General features: G+C 36.3%; 1 protein-coding gene across 8 annotated transcripts in view; it reads left to right on the forward strand.

Moving 5' to 3' along the window:
- Nucleotides 1-12151, forward strand: part of LOC131036882 (uncharacterized) — a 222540-nt gene that overhangs the window by 178218 nt on the left and 32171 nt on the right. For all 8 annotated transcript variants that reach the window (XM_057968889.2, XM_057968890.2, XM_057968892.2 and 5 more), the window contains 2 exons: nt 5131-5195; nt 5353-5419. In XM_057968889.2, the coding sequence (XP_057824872.2) occupies nt 5131-5195; nt 5353-5419 (132 nt within the window). The remainder of the gene's footprint in view (nt 1-5130; nt 5196-5352; nt 5420-12151) is intronic.

The following is a 12151-nucleotide window of genomic DNA, read 5'->3' on the forward strand; positions in this document are numbered from 1 at the left end:
AACCTTTGCCCTAGTAGCAAGGCTTGAAGCAATAAGAATATTCCTAGTATTCTTTGTTTACAAAAACTTTAAGATCTATCAAATGGATGTTAAAACAACTCTCTTGAATGGACATCTTGAGGAGGAAGTATATATGGAACAACCTAAAGGGTTTCAATTTTTGGATAAGATAGATCATGTGTACAGGTTAAAAAAGGCTCTATAATGGCTTGAAACAAGCCCCACGAGCATGGTATGCAAGATTAGATGGTCATCTTTTAAAAAATGGGTTTACAAAAGGGGGAGTTGACAACAATCTTTATATTAAATTTGAAAGAGATGATATACTCATAGTTGAAGTTTATGTAGATGATATTATATTTGGTGGTACTAATGATGATGTGTACCATGTTTTCTAATCTCATGCAATCAGAATTTGTTCCATGTTGGGAGAACTCTCTTTCTTTCTTGGATTACAGGTAACACAACTTCGTAAAGGTATTTTTCTTTCCCAGACCAAGTATGCAAAAGAAATGCTTCAAAAGTTTCATATGAGTGAATGTAGTTCAGTTGCAACTCCCATGACAGTAGGATGTAAATTGGTGAAAGAAGATGATACACCTTGTGTTGATCAAACAAAATACAGATCTATGATAGGAAGTCTTCTATATCTCACAACTTCAAGACCAAATATAATGCAAGCAGTCTGTTTGGTTGCTCAGTTTCAGGCTTCACCAAGACAATCTCATGTCAATGCTTTAAAAATAATTTTCAAGTATATCCAAGCAACTTTGGATTTTGGACTTTGGTATCCTCATGATGACAATCTTACTCTTACTGCTTTCACAGATGCAGATTGGGCTAGATCCTTAGATGACAGAAAGAGCATTAGTGGGACAGCCTTCTTCTTGGGGTCAAAACTTGTTGCCTGGCATAGTAAGAAACAAAATTCCATATCTCTGTCCATAACAGAAGCAGAATATATAGCTACTGTTTCATTTTGCACTCAAGTTTTATGGATGGTACAGACATTAGCATATATGAAGATTGAAGTATCCAAACCTATTTCAATTCTCTGTGATAACACAAGTGCAATCAGCATTTCGAAGAACCCTGTGATGCATGCTCGCACAAAGCATATTGATATAGGTTACCATTTTCTTTGTGAAAAGGTTCAATAGAATGAGGTTTGTTTACACTATGTTAACACTTAAGATCAAATGGTCGATATTTTTACTAAACCCTTAGCTAAGGAAGTCTTTGAAAAGTGAAGACAACGACTTGGTGTGGTATCACTTTCTGCTATCACATGACGTTTTTCAATGATTATACTTTCAGGGGGAGTTGGTGTCTTTTATCTTCCGGAAGGTTCATTTAAAACCAACAAAAAGACACGGTCATCTTGGATTATTTGGTTTCTCCTGTATCATGTGCAGCTGCAAATTGAACCGTGCTGTTTCTGCAGAGATTATCATTTCAGTTTTCTGACCAAAGTCTTTTCACTGCCTTTTTCAGACATGAATGACATTTCTTCTACCATGGTGTTCTTCGAAGATGGTGTTTCTAATTTCAAAAGATCTCCTTGGATATGCTTTCTGTTCTGGTCTATCTTTTCATGCTATTCTTAGTACTAATTTGGTTTGCAAATCGTGCAATCCTTGTTCTGCTTTAAATATTCTCCTTGTGTTTGCAGCTATTTTTGGCATTTAATATCTTGTGTGAAATCCGTTTTTGTCTATTTAAAGGATCTTTACTCAGATTTGCACTCATCGCAAGTGTTTTTCCTAATCTATGCATCATGTCTTTTGCGCTAGTTTGTGCTTGCTTACCCGAATCTAGGGAAGAGAAATGCAAATGTCTCTTCCAAAAGACTAGTGATCAAATGATGAAAAGTCTTGATTTTATCTCAGATGCTAGTCTCAGGATCTCTGATCATTATCATGATGGTGAAGTATACAAAGCCTTCTTTGATCCTCTTGTTCAATCCACTGGTTTAGTGGCTCTTGCCCTTCAATTTGGAGAAGCATACGTTGCAGCTGACATGTGGCCTGTTGTCTGTGTTTATGTTCCACAAGTTCCTCTGTCTCCATTGTTGAAATCGTTGTCCTTTTATTTTGGTAGGGTGATTGAAAGCAGTGGTGATTCCTCTAATCTTCAACCTGACAATCATAATGTTATTCCTCCTGAAATCCTTTGGCAGTATTTTCAGATTGGCGTTCAAACAGGGAACTTTGCTACCTTGCATAAAATGGTCTATTCTTATGACAATTCATTCTCTCATCATGGTGGCAAGATTGTCATGGAGCTGGCTCGTGGTCTTCAATTTTTCAGCAGAGATTTTCTCTGATCACCTATGGTTCCGTCATTGCTGCCAAAACCAGGGGGAGTGTTTGTGTGTTTTTGTCATCAATGCTAGGGGGAGATTGTTGCACTTTTGGGCATTTTGATGACAAAAACAGTTTTGTTGACAAACATCAACATTCCATTCTACACATTTTGTTTATTCACTGCAGTGTATGGGTCCATTACAGTTTCTTATGTTATGATATGTGCAGTCTCTCATGGGGTGTGTGTTATGTGGCTATGGTAAAGACTATTTGGAACTATGTGGGGTGATGAATAGTTGAAGTTGTATGGGTTCTATTGTTATGTGGATATGTCGACTATACAGAGTTAGTAATGAAGACTATGTGGAGTTACTCTGCACTTTGTATATATGACTTCCTTGGACAGATATATAATGTTTTTGAGTTATATAATTTGGTCTCCTTCTATAGTCGGATGAATGTCTTGTCTCCTTGTTCATTAGTCCATTCTGGTTTCTTCAGCATATAGTTGACTATGGTGACAGAGTAGTCGACATTCTTCATGTAAATTGGTTGGCATCTGAATGGCAGCATGTTTCACATTGGTTATTAGGATTAGTTTCCTTAACAGTCAGTTTGGTTCTGTTCATGAACTTTGCAAAGTTGTCGAAGACAGTTATCTGGTGGTTGTAACTTCATATATAAACAAAGAGAAACGGACAGAAGGTGTTAAGTTTTTGGATGAATAAAATTTGATTGTTCGAAGTCAGGGGATATGAAGATATAGCTTGGTTACAACAAAAAATTCAATTGAACAGAGGCAATACTCCTTATGTTAACAGTCAAGGGTTAGATCTGTTTTTATGTGCAGAGACATTTGACAAAAACTGGTTGTTATTTCAATTGTGATGTTGCAGACCTATGAAAGAGATTATACTCTGTATTAGAAGAATTTTGCCTTGTATCAAAAACAGAGGATTATCTCTGTATGCTTTCTTTCTGTTTTAAAAGGGCTTTTAATACTTGTGGCATCAGTGAGATGAATTGTGTTCGTCAGTGAGACAAATTGTATATGTCAGTGAGACAATTTGAGTAAACCAGTGAGGCATTTTTGAGAGTGGTTTTTATACGCCAGAGGGTTTTCCACTCATAAATTTTGTGTTGCCAGTTGTGTCCATTGTGTTTATCATTTGATAAGTGAATTAAGTCTGCCAAATTTAGAAGACTCAAATCTTTTAATCAGTAATTCTTTCTTTCATGAAATCTATTTTAATGATATAAGTTTAAAAGTTGCAGTTTTTTGTTGACATCATTGTCACTGATTCACCCCCCCTTCTCAGTGACAGTAGTATTCCCCACAATTATATGCTAAACATAATCATCCAAACCATCTCAACTCAAGCCCTATCACAAGATCCCTATATAGGGCCCCCGAAACTTAGAACTATACATCAGCATGGGCTTAATCATTATGTTGAATAGGCACATCCTCAAAGGGATATCTTGGAAATTTAATGGCTAGAACTTTCAGTTACATAACCTTTATATGAAAGATCTCATGGACAAAGATCTGTTGTTGTGTTAGGAATGAAGCCATTGGTTATGATGGCAGAAAATTGGGTGAAGATTCATAGGAAGGCAAAGAGTTCAATCCAATTACACCTTTTAGGTTCACTATTGCTGGATGTCTCAAGAGAATTCAGTGCCAAGGAACAATGGGATAAGAGATGGTCTTTACATCAAACAAAATCCTTAGTATTTTTTATTTTCCTTCAAAAGAAACTATATTCTCTTATGATGAATGATAGTGAATTTGTGATAGAGCATCTAAATGCTTTTAACATTGTAGTAATTTAGTTAGCATGAATTGATATTAGAATCGATGAAGAAGATAAATGAGTTAACTCTGTTATGTTCTTTGCCAAATCCATTTTACCATCTTGTTATGGCCAATAGTAGTACATTAAAGCTTGAGAAGGTTTTTTATAAAAGGAATAAAAGGTTGAAATCCAAGGAGGATCTAACAAAGGATACCTTTGTTTATGAGAGATCAGTCACAAAATACAAATTTTATAAGATTTAAATTGATAAAGACAAGGTACTTGACAGTGCCACATTAATAGAAATATAGATCTCAACTAATGAAGTTTGGGATATATGCTCAACATTTTCAAGTTCAAACTCATCTTAATATGTAAGTGGTCTCTTTAGTTGGTGCTTTTATACGACTTACCACATAGAGTGGTAGGTAATGTCTTCTTAGGAGAAAATTAATTATTTAAGCTCATAGGGTGTGGAAGAGTCATGGTGATGTTTAAATAATTAATGATTAAAACTCTTCTTGGGGTGAGGTCGAAAGATAGGATCTATCCGTAGTTATTGTTGTCTTATTTGTCTTGGATTCATTTGTTGTTTCTTTGGCCAATATCATTCTTGATACCAAGTTATCTGTAGTGTGTGACATTAATTTTATTTTTGGTTATTTCTTGGTATTAATATTACTGCTTTTCTTTCTTTCCAAGATGATACCATGAATAAATAAGTGGCGGTGCTTTGTTATTCCTATAATTGCGTTACTGTTGTCAATTTTCTTTAGAACATACAACATAATGCAATCTGTTCTCCTTATCAAAAAGGTGCGACGGCTGCAACTTCTTGGCTTGCTTGGCTACGAAATTTATCAGAAAAAAACCACAGATATTTTAGGAAAATAAATATTTGGAAGAAATAAAGTCAGCATTTAATGTATCCATTTGGCCTCGTTTCTTTATATATGTTATATTTGACGATCATGCTTATTCATTTTGTAGTAATAGTGACGTTTTTTCACCACTTATTGATGCAGTTATTTCAGCCTGCTGAACTGGAACAGCTCATTTGTGGCAGCCCTGTACTTGATTTTGAAGCACTGTTTGTTTCTTCAACCTGTGCACTATTATTATTTATTTCCTCTAATATTCTGGATGGTCATGTTTTAGGTTAGGTTGATTTGTGTTTAGTTACCTGTTTGAAAATGATTTGACTTACTGTATTATTTTTATTAACCATGCATTAATAATTTATACAGAGAAAAATACACGATATATGAGGATGGTTATAGAAAAGATAGTCGCATTGTCCGTGAGTTTTGGGAGGTATGCTAGACATTTCTTTTATTATCATCTTCAACACATGTTGTGCTGCATCTTTTTCGTCAATTTAAAAAAATAATATCTCTATTGTAAAAAGAGCTTCTGGAAGAAAACAATGTTTGAGCTTTTGAATCAACATATCAGATCACACTTCATAATCCTTCATTAGGAAGAGGAAAAGAGATGTTTTTAAACCATATATTTAAACAAATAGCATCTCTACTCTTTCTAAGATGTATTTTTAAACCATTTTACTTTTCTATTTCATTGTCAATATGAAGATTGAGAGCAAAGTGATTAAATGGTTAAGCATGTTATGAGGGTTCCTTTCAAGTCTTTAATTCTTCGTGTAAGAAACCTTATCCAAGATAAAGGTTTGTAGTTGTAAAGCCATTTGCTGTAAAGGAGGCTGATGGAGATCTGTCAAAGATAGAAGTCCGACTCTCAAGGTTTTTAAGGATCAACTACCTATGGAATTCAACTTTACAAAAACCATCATGCAAAAGTAGATGAAGTCTGATTTCATTATGTTAAGCACGTTATTGTGATTATATCTGAAGTTAGTGATGGATCTCCACATCTCTACTACAGATTTAACCCATGGAAATTTGCCAATGTCTTCCAACGTTAAATTGAGACAATATGCCAAACATGTATCCTGAAACAATGTATGGTACTTCTCCATCAGAAGTTTGCTTGCCACTACACAATTTTTTGCATGATGTGTGATAAACTGAACTACATATTGTTTCTCAACTCTGTTGATGCGGGAAAAGTACGTGCTAATCCTTTGTCAACACATAATAGAATGTCGAGTATCCTATCCTCTCTTGAGTAAGGAAATCCCTAATGCTGTTCGGAATGATCTGTAATGCCCCCATTGTTATTTCCTATAAGATGGGGACAATTAACTAGCTAAGACCAGGTGCAAAAGATTTCTTTCCCCAATAAACCAATAATACTTATGATGTATGGTGAACAACATAAGAATACAGTGGTTTAAACTTGTAATTTGGTGAATAATAATAAGTTAAGAAATATGACTATTATCCATTCTACTGCTTTCTTAATTAGATATATGCTTAAGTGGATTCGATCCCATAGATATATTATGCTTAGTGCAGACAATCTGATCTTTACTATGATGCCTGATATGACAACCAAGTCTGCAAGGCAATCTTAATGGCTTCCTCAAATGTAACAATGGAATGCCGAAAGCAATGCTCAAATAAGAGTCAATCCGTAAGAATATGAAGAAGAATTAAAAATAACAAAAATCCCATGATCCCTGGAATGATTGGAGGATACCCCCTTAATAAGTCTAGAAGAGATATGAATGAAGGGGTTGTAACCCAAGGTCACTTCGCACCTCTATACTAACATTAACTAATTATTTAGTTAGTTCCTGATCAAACTTAGTTCCCCCAACTAGTAGCGATTTCAATTTGTTACGTGATTAATTATTTTATGTTGAATTGATGCCATAAGATCTTTGATGTCTTCTTTATAGATTGCACCACTGTCACATATAATCCCGTTCATTCTAACCTTCGTTTTAATTGTCTTATGGAAAATTATATATTATTACTTATTTATTTATATTACTTATATCATTATTTATTTTCATTTCACTTTATTATTATTTATTCTCTGATCCTAAGTTCAAGAATGGGACATCACAACCCTCCCCACTCAAGATTGCTTGTCCTCAAGCAATTGACAACTTTCTTAAACTGAGTCATTTCCTAAATAAAATACAAAGTATACATATGAATATATGAAACAACATGAAGTATACACATGAATGCATGAAGTCACGGAGAATACACTTAAAACACAAAGTATACACATGGAAACACGAAGTATACACAAAGTAGACACATGGATATATTCAGATGCATGCATACACATGTAGATATAGTCTACATAGTCCACAAGAAGTTGGAACATCCAACCAGGATCAGATCCATCCCTTGGGCCAATCAATCTTATCATTTTACCCACGAGAGACAGGAGTGTCCAACCAGGACCAAAACCATCTCTCGGTGGCAGGAGCATCCAACTAGGACCAGAAGCATCTCTTGGGCCAATTCACTTTATCCACAAGAGGCAGGAACGTCCAACCATGACTAGAACCATCTCTTGGGCAATTCATTTTATCCAGAAGAGGTAGGAGCGTCCAACCAGGACCAGAACCATCTCTTGGGTCAATTTACTTTATCCACAAGAGGCAAGAGCATCCAACCAAGACTAGGACCATCTCTTGGGCCGATTTACTTTATCCACAAGAGGTAGGAGCGTCCAACTAGGACTAGGACCACCTCTTGGGCCGATTTACTTTATCCACAAGAGGTAGGAGTGTCCAACTAGGACTAGGACCACCTCTTGGGCCGATTTACTTTATCCACAAGAGGCAGGAGCGTCCAACTAGGACTAGGACCACCTCTTGGGCCGATTTACTTTATCCACAAGAGGTAGGAGCATCCAACCAGGACTAGAACCATCTCTTGGGACAATTCAAATATTAATTCAATTAAAAGAAATATCTAACTCCATTAATGGTGTTCACTCATAAAGGCCTTGATGCATCTTTATGTGTTGTTTTATTAAAAGGTTTAAACTGCCAAGTTAATAATTTCTTGTGTGGATGTAATCACTAGATTTGTTTCTCCACAAAACTCCATGCGTTTTCTGTCTTTTCCCCTTGTTTCCCTTCCTCTTCAGTTGAAGTGGCTTCTATTTTATGGACTTGGCTTCTCTTCCTACATTTATGTCCCGACTCCCACTTTTCATTGCATCTGTAACACAGGTCTTTTTGCTTAAGGTTCTGTGGATTACAAATGTGCCCATGTCTCCATTCATTTTGGCATCAGTAGCACACCTTTTCTTTGCTAGCATTATCTTGCTTGCAAATGTGTCCCTTCCTTTATTCCTTCTTGCAATCAAAGCAAAGGCCTTTCCTTTTTGATTCCTCCCGACCATCATAAGAAAGATATGGTCTCTTGCGTTCATCTTCCTCAATAAAATGACTATCTTTTGGTGGTACTCTCTTGTGATGACTTTTTTCCTTTGTTTGGGCGGAGTCCAGCCTTGTGGCCTTAAGAATTGCTTCTTGTAGTGTAGTAGGATCGAAGGCGCTCACTAGTCCGCGAGTGGTGTCTGATAGTCTTTCCACAAATAGGGAGATGAGCCTATATTCAGATATTCCGGGAACCATAACGACTAACCTTTGGAATTCTGAAATATATTCTTCAAGAGTTCCCCTCTGCCTTATTTTGGCTAGCTCCCTAAAATATTTTTTGGGGTGTGTTTGATCAAACCTTTCAATAAGTTTCCTCTTGAAGGAATCGTAGTTTTTTATGTTTTTATGATCTTGCGTGATCAACCCATGATGCCACCAATCATGGGCGACCCCATCTAAGTGCAATATGGCAAATGTTATGGCATCCTATTCTGTCATGGGACTAAGGGTTAAATAAGTTTCCAATTTTTGGGTCCATGCATGTGCTGTAGTTTTCCTTGTCCCATCAAAATTTGGAATGCTCAATTTCCCTATCTTGTTTTGGATATCACGGTTTGGCCAGTGATCCCTCTCCCTTTGGGAAGTCTTCATTTTAGCCTCATAATAGGCTGGGAAGGGTAATAGGCTGGGAAGGGGATGCTCCTTTTGGTTTCTGGCTCAAGCCTAGCATATTCCATGGCAAGTGCTTCTACATTTGGGTTATTGACCTCTTCATATCCTCTTGAGAATCTTTCCCCAGGTATGAAAGGAGGCAAGGTGGTCGCGGGGGTGGTCCTATTGTCACTTATTGATTGGATGGAATTTTTATCCCTATTGTTTCTCTAGTTTGGTCTTAAATCACGCATGGTGTTATTTATGTTTTGCAAGGCTAGGAGCATGGCTTGATTTGTTTGTTCAATTTTCTCAATAAATGTTCTTAATTCTTGCTGCATAATCCTCTTTTTTTCTCTTTCAAGGGCCCTTAAGGTCCTTTGACTTGGTTGCATCAAGTATTGATTCCCTAGGCTGGCAGGATGATGGCTCCGATACCACTTGTAATGTACCCGTAGTTATTTCCTATAAGACAGGGACAATTAACTAGCTAAGACCAGGTGCAAAATATTTCTTTCCAATAATGCTTATGATGTATAGTGAACAACGTAAGAATACATTGGTTTAAACTTGTAATTTGGTGAATAATAATAAGTTAAGAAATATGACTATTATCCATTCCACTCCTTTCTTAATTAGATATATGCTTAAGTGGATTCAATCTCATAGATATATTATGCTTAGTGCAGACAATTTGATCTTTACTATGATGGCTAATATGACAACCAATTCTGCAAGGCAATCTTAATGGCTTCCTCAAATGTAACAATGGAATGCCGACAACAATGCTCAGATAAGAGTCAATCCGTAAGAATATGAAGAAGAATTAAAATCAACAAAAATCCCATGATCCTTGGAATGATTGGAGGATGCCCCTTTAATAAGTCTAGAAGAGATATGAATGAAGGGGTTGCAACCCAAGGTTACATCGCACCTCTATACTAACATTAACTAATTATTTAGTTAGTTTCTGATCAAACTTAGCTCCCCCAAGTTTTAGCAATTTCAATTTGTTACGTGATTAACTATTTTATGTTGAATTGATGTCATAAGATCTTCGATGTCTTCTTTATAGACTTCTCCACTGTCACATATAATCCCGTTCATTCTAACCTTTGTTTTAATTGTCTTACCGAAAATTATATTTTATTACTTATTTATTTATATTTTTTATATCATTATTAATTTTCATTTCACTTTATTATTATTTATTATTTGATCCTAAGTTCAAGAATGGGACATCACATGATCAAAGGGGACAACCTCAAGGTTCCAACTGTCAGGTTTTGACGGCTTAGGATAACTCAGCGATTGATGTGATTTGCTGGTAAACACAAGGGGCTTACAAATGCAACAAGCTGGTTTGCACCTGCTGATGCCTTGGATTCGAACTCGAGAAACAAATAACAAAAGAGATAAGGTTTAGGGATCCTAAGGACAATGATATTAATGATTGATGCTATGGGCAGACAGATTTCCAACAAACTAATCCTTTCTTAGCCATAGATATACTCACAACTCCACAAAAATAGTGCAAGCTCCAAGGGAATAAAGGATTTTCAGACTGTAGGTACTCATTCAGAAACCCAACTCTGGCACAACCTAAGACAAACACCTACAGTTGAACTAAGAAGAGTTTTGGGTTCACACTAACTGTTCAGACCAAACATGCACAAAGACCTACAATCAGCAAGCCCTCAATGGTATGAACCTGAAATCAAATCAGATACCCTTACACTTCACCATTAAGATCACTGCACTCTAATTATCTAAATGGAAAGAAACCATGCAAATAAGTTTGGGAAAATGGCAAAATACCATATTTCAATGCTTTATTCATCTGTTGAAGTTGCCATTACAACGATTTCTGCTCAGCGGTCGTATTCTACTTCTACTTCTAATCTGCTAACTGTCTAACTTTAAAATCTAACTATCTAACCCCTAATATCTAACCATTTACAAAAGAGAGGCATTGGCCTTTTATAGCTTTTACAGTTTTGAATCAAATGCTTGGATTTAAATCCATCCAATGGTTGGGATCTGCCTTCTAGAAGGTTGATAGCTTTAGCCCATGCCTAGTAATTTCCATAACTTCCCAAATGCCTTCTCAACCACTTCCTCAACTACCTACAACTATTTTACATCAATTTTGCAACTCAGGTAGTTTAGAAATAACTAACCCGTGTCCCTTTTGTTTTAAATGCATTAATGGGGACCCACAGGTAGTTATGTACAATAAAGCACTTCTTTTTTTAATAATCAAACTGATTTTTTGGATTTTCCAGCTGTGCATTTCTTTGATTTTGAATATGCCTGTAGCATTTTGAGTGTTTGTTGATGCCTTCCTAAAACTCGAAACAACATCACTTGGGTCCCTCAGGGTTGGGGTTGTATCCTTCATTTGGTTGAATGGCACGCCCTTTGTTGGTTTTGTTTTGCATTCAGCCTTACAACATGTTCCTCTTTGGCACCGCTCTATGGTCATCATTTTGATCTTGCGTGCTCCTTGGTTCCTTCTAGCTTCATCATGATCACATCTTCGTCCGTGCGTTGGATCTCCTCATGTCGCCCTACTAGTGGTCTCGCCTTCTCGATCTTCACATGACATCATTCATCCTGCACAAACAAGCAAATCCATGATTTACTATATATCCATTTATTTAAGGACCTAGGCTTAGGAAACCTTTTAAATAGGCCCAATCATTCTCACAACTTCTCAAAATAATCACATATTCCCTTTTCAATGCCAACGCTGAAAAAAGGAAGTTTTATTTTAAACTTTGGGTTTAATGTTTTAAAACTTCCGACTTTGAAACGAGATTCGGATTACTCTTGGCCTTTGGAAGGGAAACTTAGGCCTTATAAAGTGTGCCGATTGAAGTGCTTTACCTGAACTTCCTATTTTAATGCACTAATAATGCCTTGTCTGTATTTTATTCGACATTAGTAGAGGTATTTCATAAGGAATGCCCACGTTTTTTTTTTATCTCTTCGACTTTAATTTGAGTGGGGCTTCTGCGGTATTTTATCGGCCTTTGAAGGCCTTATAGCACGATGTCGTATTTTATATGGGCAAATACCCAAACTTTATTCTGCGCGTGTTTATAGTTTACTGACACTTT

The sequence above is a fragment of the Cryptomeria japonica genome, chromosome 2 (genome assembly GCF_030272615.1).
Source record: "Cryptomeria japonica chromosome 2, Sugi_1.0, whole genome shotgun sequence".
Classification (NCBI taxonomy): Eukaryota; Viridiplantae; Streptophyta; class Pinopsida; order Cupressales; family Cupressaceae; genus Cryptomeria; species Cryptomeria japonica.